We start from the raw sequence: 7,953 nt of genomic DNA, 5'->3' as shown, positions 1-7,953 counted from the left end.
AAAAAAAAAAAAAAAAAAATCCCCCCAAACCTTCTAAGGAATAGGCCAGGAAGTTGGAACTGTAGTGGACCTTTGTTCTCAAAGGTACCTATACTAAGAACCAGACTGTATTAGCATTTAGCCATCAGGAGGCCGGCACGTAGGAATCATATAAAGAGACAGGGCTAATACGGATCGTGCCTCCACTATAAATAGGCCATTTACCGGACTAAGGACACAATGGGAGATGATGTTAACCCGTAGGAGAAGGAGAAAGAGGAGTAGAAGGATGAAGGGATGAGGAGGAGAAGGCAGGAGAAAGAGAAAGAGGAAGTGGAGTAGAAGGATAAGAAGGGTAACAAAGAGGCGAAGAAGAAGTATAAGAAGGAAGAGAGAGGGAGGAAGGAGAAGAAGGAAGAGGGCAGGAGAAGGAGAAAAAGAAGGGGAATTAATAGGGGAAAGAAAATTAGAGAACGGGAAAGAGGAATGAGGATATTTGAATAGATTTGAAATTTCTCCATGTCCTTAACAATTTCAAAATCTTCCCTATCACTCTTTACACTCCTACTTTTCTTTCTGTCTCTCTCTCCCCCTCCCTTACTTTATCTCTCTCTCTATCTCTCTTTTCCTAGCTCCTCTTCTTTTTCTTCATCACTTTTTATCTCTTCCCTCCCATCTCTTTTTGTCTGTCTCTTTCTCTCTCTCTTCCTCCCTCTCTCCCTCCCTCTCTCCCTTCTCTTTACTCTTTCTCCTCTTCCTTGTCCACACATATTCGGACTGTTACTTTTTCCCTCCCCTCCCCCTTCTTCTTCTTTTTCTTCTTCTTCCTCCCCTTTTCTTTTTTTTTATCTCCTCCTCCTTTTTTTCTGTCCATCACACATAGGTATTCGGAATTGTTACTTTTTTTTCCGTGTGGTAAAGTTGAACTTTTTTCTAAACAAAATGGAATTGGAATGCAAGAAGGAAAAGAAGGAAGAGAGAGAGGGAGAAACATGTTAACAATAAAAACAAAAACGAAAAAAAATTTGTGTGTGTGTGTGTGTGTGTGTGTGTGTGTGTGTGTGTGTGTGTGTGTGTGTGTGTGTGTGTGTGTGTGTGTGGGAGACATGTACAAGAGGTAGAGACGGGGAGTGTAATTTTGGGAGGGAGAGAGAAAGAGGGTTGCAAAAATGTGCGAGAAAGAATGAGAGAGTGAGATGACGAGTAAGAAAGGGAGAGAGAGAGTGAGAGAGAGAGTGAGTGAGAGAGTGAGTGAGTGTGTGAAAGAGATAGAAAGAAGGAGGGAGGCAGGAAAGCGAGAGGAAATAGTGTGTTGAGATTGAGAGAGGAAAGGACATCTCCCTCTTTCTCTTCCAGATTTGTACTTTCTATTACCCTTACGTATAGGGAACCTATACAAGGTAATGAGAAAGTATTGCAATCGGTCCAAATTTTTTCCCTAGTCATTCTAGGAGATAGTCATGAAATAACAGTGGCTGGTGATCCACCCCTGGTGGGCGATTGAAAGCGGGCATCTGCCACCTTTCGCCTCAATCCCCCGTTTATTCCTCCATCCAGTCTACCTTTTTTATTTATTCCTTTTTCATACAAGATAATGAAAGAACATTGACAACTATATCATTCGGGTTACTTTCACGGGTTACTTTCCACAAAGGCCAGACTTACCTCGACTGCTGGTAAGTAAAAAGAATTCAATAACCATCACTATACTGACTAATAAACAGGCTTATAATTATGTAGTTTGGGGGAAAAAAAGAGTTGTTGACACTAGCGCTGTGAGTGCGAAAATCCATGATGTGAGTCCTTTCAGAATTACATAAGAGCGAATGCGGGGTCAGGAAATTCGGAACTTTGTAGAACTCAGCATGAAAGAATAGAACTCGGAAACATAAACTGCCCAGATTTGGAAAGAACCCATAATTACATCGTTCCACCGAATTAAACTATATAATTTTCAATTAAGCAATTAAATAAAATGAGAGAGAGAGAAAAAACGATTAACATAAATCGAGATAATAATGAGATATTACAAAACATGCTGTCTGAATTGTTTGCTGGTTGCTCTTGAAGTTTTTGGCGTATTGTCTTCACAAGTTTTTTTATTATCATTTATTATTATAACTATTACTATTATTATCACGATCATTATTATTATTATCATTTATTATTAGGTATTTACTTTGTTCAGATGAAGTATTTTAATTGTTTTTCTTCAAATCTAATTGAAAATCTTTGCGAACACTCTCTTGTGTGTTTCTTTTCCTTTATAAATGACAATGCCATAAAGTATCTTCAAGATGTCATTGATTTGTATTGTTACATTGATTGTACAACAAAATGTGTACACACCTTTCCTAATTTTTGTCTAACGAGTTAGATTTTGTACCCGTTATACTTAATTCTCCATCTCTTGACTAGTTTTATTTTAACATTTTTAACAAATTGACGGTGTTAAATCCATGTTTAACTATGAAATCAATTCCAAGTTGGAACCTTCCAACTGTATGCCAACTTTGCAGAATTCTCTTTATCATACAGATTGGTACATTAATTGTCTCTTAAGAGCTATAACAGTTAAAAAGGTAGCCAAGTGCTTATACTGCTTATGCTGATATGATGTCTATTATTAATATTAAGTTATGCCTTGGGCGCCTGGGCATTATCCCAAGAATGAAAGACGTACATAATTTACACCTGATTATTGCTTTCTGTTACCAATATTTATTGGGGACCTGTAAACATTATTACTTTCTAGTACCCAATGTAATAGGTATAAGGAACTTTTACAATACTTACTTAAAAATAAATGAAAATAATTATTAAAAATAATTATTCAGATACTTAAAAATGATTATTCAGTCCGGAACCACCGCGCCGTTATATTTTAAATTTCCAGAAGTTGGCTACAGCTACAGGCAAAGACTTTTACAATGAGAAAGTATTTAGTAATGGGAGGGGTCATGTTTTACAAAATCGGGAAATACCTGAAATCCTTTTTGGAATCTTCGGTTTTTGGTGCCAAACATGTTTTTTAGACTCTAGCTTTGTGGTTTTTGGTGCCAAACATGTTTTGAACCCTCTAGCTTTGTCCTAACGAACCATTTCTCTCCTCTTCTGTTCCCAGGGGCCACCTCAGCCTGGACAACCGTTCAAATTCACCGTCAGTGAGTCCTGCGATAGGATCAAAGAGGAGTTCAACTTCCTACAGGCTCAGTACCACAAGTAAGTACCACTCATCTCTCGAGAAGGGTTTCTTGAGAAAGTTATGCAGGAACAATCTAAAAGGTGTGTCCACACATAATCGACACTGTCGACCGAAGCCGTACACTTACTTTCCGTGTCCTCTTCTTTCTCATCAAATCTTTCTTCCCCAGTAATTTGAGACGTAAATTGCCCTCTCATTTGCCGCAAGGAGATCTGCGTGAGTGCATGTCGTCCAACAACATAGATTCACCTCTTCACCTCGTCGATCGACAGCGTCAATTAAGTGTGGACAGAGCTTTAGCTGACTAAGGATCCACAAATTTTCACTATGCTACGTACATAAATGTCGGCATTTTTTGGCTCGATTTTTTTGCACGTCAGTGTAGAAAAGCTATGTACTATGAATATTATGTATTATGGTGTACATTGTGTACCTATGTAAGTTCGAGTGCATTCGTTTTTACAGCAATATAAAGTCCCTTCCCTCTATCCCATTTTTCTTTTTTCTCTCTCTCTCTCTCTCTCTCTCTCTCTCTCTCTCTCTTTCTCTTTCTCTTTCTCTTTCTCTCTCTCAGTTCGTGTAGTTAATACATACACAACCGTCTCTCTCTCTCCTTCCCTTTTCCCCTCTTCCTCCTCCTCCTTTCACTCCCCCCTCTCTCTCCCTCCCTCCCTCTCCTGCGATAGGATCAAAGAGGAGTTCAACTTCCTACAGGCTCAGTACCACAAGTAAGTACCACTCATCTCTCGAGAAGGGTTTCTTGAAAAAGTTACGCCAGAACAATGTTAACCTGTGTTCACACATAGTCGACTCTGTCGATCGACGTCGACTGAAGCCGTACACTTACTTACTTTCCGTGTCCTCTTCTTCTTTCTCATCAAATCTTTCTTCCCCAGTAATAAATCAGTTGCGCTTACTTGGGTGATGTTTCAAAGACATAGAGCAGGAAAAATGAGGACCAACGCATTTTTTCTTTTTCTTCTACGACTTCTAGATCCCGAGATAAATCGATTTAAAAAATGCCGGTAAATCGTGAGCTTTGACGTCACGGCATACGCTCCCGTAGGCGATGACGTCAGATCAAATGTCCCGAGCAAAGCTCCCTCGCAGGCAACGCATTAATGTGTTTGTGCGCATACGTTTCTGCGCAGTTCTTTCTGCTCCTCCGCTAGCGCGCTTGCATAGTGGCGCTACCTAACGGACGAAAAAAACAACTGCGTAAAGTCTGACGTCACACACATTTGAATTCTTTCATTAGAACGGAAAATGGAAATTGAATTTTCGACCTTTTATAGTTATTACTTTCTATTTTTTCGGAGTTTTGACCTCAGATTTGGATTTTTCCCAACTTTTTACATAGGAATCGACCATTTATTTATAATTTTTACCCATTTGCAACTGCTCCATTGCCTCCGCTAGCGCGCTTGCATAGTGGCGCTACCTAACGGACGAAAAAAACAACTGCGTAAAGTCTGACGTCACACATATTTGAACTCTTTCATTAGAACGGAAAATAAAAATTGAATTTTCGACCTTTTACATTTATTTTTTCGGAAAAGTCATGGAATCTGAAAATCGGCCAAAAAATCATGGAAAAGTCATGGAATTTGCCACCCGCTCAAGAATTAAAAATGTTCAAATTCAACATCAAGTTTTTTCGAAAAACGGCCTGCGGTGCATTCCTCCTCGTATTCCTTGACGTTCTGCATATTGCATATATACGTTTTTACAGCAATATAAAGTAAGTCCCTTCCCTCTATCCCATTTCTCTTTTCTCTCTCTCTCTCTTTCCCTCTCTCCCTCTATCTCTCTCTCTCCCTCTCCCTCTCCCTCTCTCAGTTCGTGTAGTTAATACATACACAACCGTCTCTCTCCCTCCCTTTTCCCCTCTTCCTCCTCCTCATAGTTTCTCCCTTGTGAATATATTTTTTTCCTTCGCGCTAGAAATTTTTTTTACGACTTTTCGAGCAATTAAAATTACATTTCTCCCTCTTTCTCCCCCCTCTCTCTCTCCCTCCCTTCCTTTTTCCCCTGTTTGTTGTCTCCCTCTCTTTCTCTTCCTTTCCTCCTTGTCTGTTTTTTCTCTCACTCTTTTTCTCCCTCCTCTCCCTCTCTGTCTCGTGGTCAGATAAAACGTCGGACTCCTAATCTGGGAGTCGGGTGTTCGAGTCTCGAAGTAGGAATATTAACTGTGTGTAATACATGGACGTTTACCAATTCTCTCACAAGCACATTAAACATAGATCTGAATCCTCCTCGTCTAAAACTTCAGCTGAATAGGTGAAGTTTGTGTCGACCGACTGAGGAGGAAACAGCTTAGGTCTATGGCATTTTCAGGATGAAGATCAAAAGAATGAACTGCCATAGACCTGAGCTGTTTCCCCCCTCAGTCGACACAAACTTGGAGCTATTTTTGCTAAAGTTTTAAGTATAAACAAAGTAGCTCTAGGTTCATTGAGCTTGTGAAAGAATTGTTAGATGAAATAAAATAAAAAATACAATAGTCCGTCCCTTATACCTTTTTTTTACTATTGTAATAGTAAAGGGAGGACGGACTAACAATAACAATATATTCAATATACAATACATGTATAATTTCTTCTAAATCATTTTCATATTTCTTTTACTAATATGGTTTTCTTTTCTCTTTTCCACTTTCAGTGCCAAAATGGAGGTGGAGAAGCTCATCCAGGAGAAAACGGAAATGCAGAGACACTACGTTATGGTAAGTAAATACCGAGGGACATACGATGGGACGGTCATGCTATGAAACAGTAAGGAAGGGAATGCTATTCTATTGCTTTGACAGAGCTCATCCAGGAGAAAACGGAAATGCAGAGACACTACGTTATGGTAAGTAAATACCGAGGGACATACGATGGGACGGTCATGCTATGGAACAGTAAGGCAGGGAATGCTATTCTATTGCTTTGACGATAGGAAAAGGTATACTATGTCCTGCGTCACAGAAGAAAACTAAAATAAAGAACAAAAAGAGGTCCAAGTTTTAACTCTACGATTTTACTGACTGCCTCTTTGTTTTGCCACAAAACTGGTTTTGGCCCTATTGGGCTTTCGTTGAACCTGTCCTCTTTTTCTGAGTGAGTTCTAGAGTTCACTGTAAACCACTATTTTTAAGTGTAAGAAAAAATTCCTTCAATTTTATTGTTGAAATCGTCAGGGAAAACCCATCTCTTCAAGAATGCTGAAAAATCGGCAATATTATTGAACAAGTCGACTTCTGAGTATAAACAGGAATTGTATACCACTATATCTGCAACCACACACAGACACAATACAATATGGGTATTCTGAAAAAAATCCCTTCAATGGTGAGAAAAAATCCCCTCAAGAGTAAGAAAAAATCCCGTCCATTGTTGAAATGGTCAGGAAAAAAGCTCGGAAATGCTGAAAAATCGGCAATATTATTGAACAACTCAACCACTATCTTGTATCTTGGAAGCCTAAACAGGAATCGTATATCTGCCACCACACACAGACACAATACAATATGGGTATTCTGAGAGCAGACATACAAACACGTACTAACGATATAAGTGCCATTTATTTCTACAACTCGACGCTGTAACGACCATAATGGGGAATAGAGTTACTACAGGGTGTGCATAAAACTTTCTTCCCCTTAGAGACCGTTCCAACTTGTCGTGAGTTTCACCCGGTTTCTTTCTTTCCGAATGTCCTGTAGGCAATGTAATTTAAATGAGAGTGTTCCGGGAACGGTTCCTGTTCCGGGAACTAACTAAGACACGATTTTTTTCCCCCCACAAGTGAGAACGGGCTCTAGGAGGTTTGATAGAGGGAACTGTAACTGGTAAGGTCTTATCGTCCCGAAATCGAAAAGAGAAGAAACACAGAATAGGAGAAAGCCAGCCGTTCCGAGAACCAACATTATCTGATTAGGATAAATTTCACTCCGGGCGGGAATCGAACCCGCAACCTTGCAATTTTCATAATGGCCGAAGCCACAATTGGACTTTAAACTCGGTTAAAATTTCAACTGGCCGCCAATTGCAAATTTTATAACCCCGCGTGTCGCGAAGCTAGGAGAGCGTAAAGCGCGACTGTCCTGTCTCAAAATCGTATGCGCAAAATTGCGCAACCCCGCGCAGACCTCCGGCGAACGGAGCAGGTATTAAATATCTGCTAAAGCGAATATAAAATATCTAGGTACTCTGATTTTCTCTAGAAAGCACAGTGTCCCGGTGTTTAGCGGCCACCCTGTACACACATGTACCGATATATAGGTTCTGATAGTCTAAAGCGAATATAAAATATCTAGGTACTCTGATTTTCTCTAGAAAGCACAGTGTCCCGGTGTTTAGCGGCCACCCTGTACACACATGCACCGATATATAGGTTGTGATAGTTATATAGTTACTATCAGCATGTTGTTTTAGATCTGTGTGCAGTTCTTGTAAACTTGCAACTTGCCAGCTTCAAGTGCAGAATTTTAAAATCCTCGCTCTCTCGGTTATTTTTTCTCTCTTCTGATATCAAGTCTCGGCGGGAGGTCACTGCTGGTATTAACTGAACAAGGCCCCGTTCACACGATCGATATTCACATGAAAAGATAAATTTAAAAATCATGATTTAGATTTAGATACATTTTAGAAGTCGGGACTTTAAAAAGGGAATAGTTTACTAGCAGAGGTTGAAAGGTTGATTGCGAAGGGCATCCGCACGTGCATTTTTTGTAGCCAAAACCAAATGTCAGCTCAAAAGCGATTACCCTTGATTATTGTTCCACC

At 39.8% G+C, this 7,953-nt stretch overlaps 1 protein-coding gene across 1 annotated transcript in view; it reads left to right on the top strand.

Annotated features, from left to right (window-relative positions):
• The window catches only part of LOC113471160 (amino-terminal enhancer of split-like), a 51,583-nt gene that overhangs the window by 40,117 nt on the left and 3,513 nt on the right, over positions 1–7,953 (top strand). The window contains exons 2-3 of the mRNA XM_026830095.1: positions 3,104–3,201; positions 5,846–5,909. Coding sequence (XP_026685896.1) covers positions 3,104–3,201; positions 5,846–5,909 — 162 coding nt within the window. The remainder of the gene's footprint in view (positions 1–3,103; positions 3,202–5,845; positions 5,910–7,953) is intronic.

Source organism: Diaphorina citri, unplaced genomic scaffold (assembly GCF_000475195.1).
Source record: "Diaphorina citri unplaced genomic scaffold, Diaci psyllid genome assembly version 1.1 scaffold61, whole genome shotgun sequence".
Lineage (NCBI taxonomy): Eukaryota > Metazoa > Arthropoda > Insecta > Hemiptera > Psyllidae > Diaphorina > Diaphorina citri.
The sequence above is the reverse complement of the archived record's forward strand: the minus strand, read 5'-3'. Positions and strand labels throughout refer to the sequence as shown.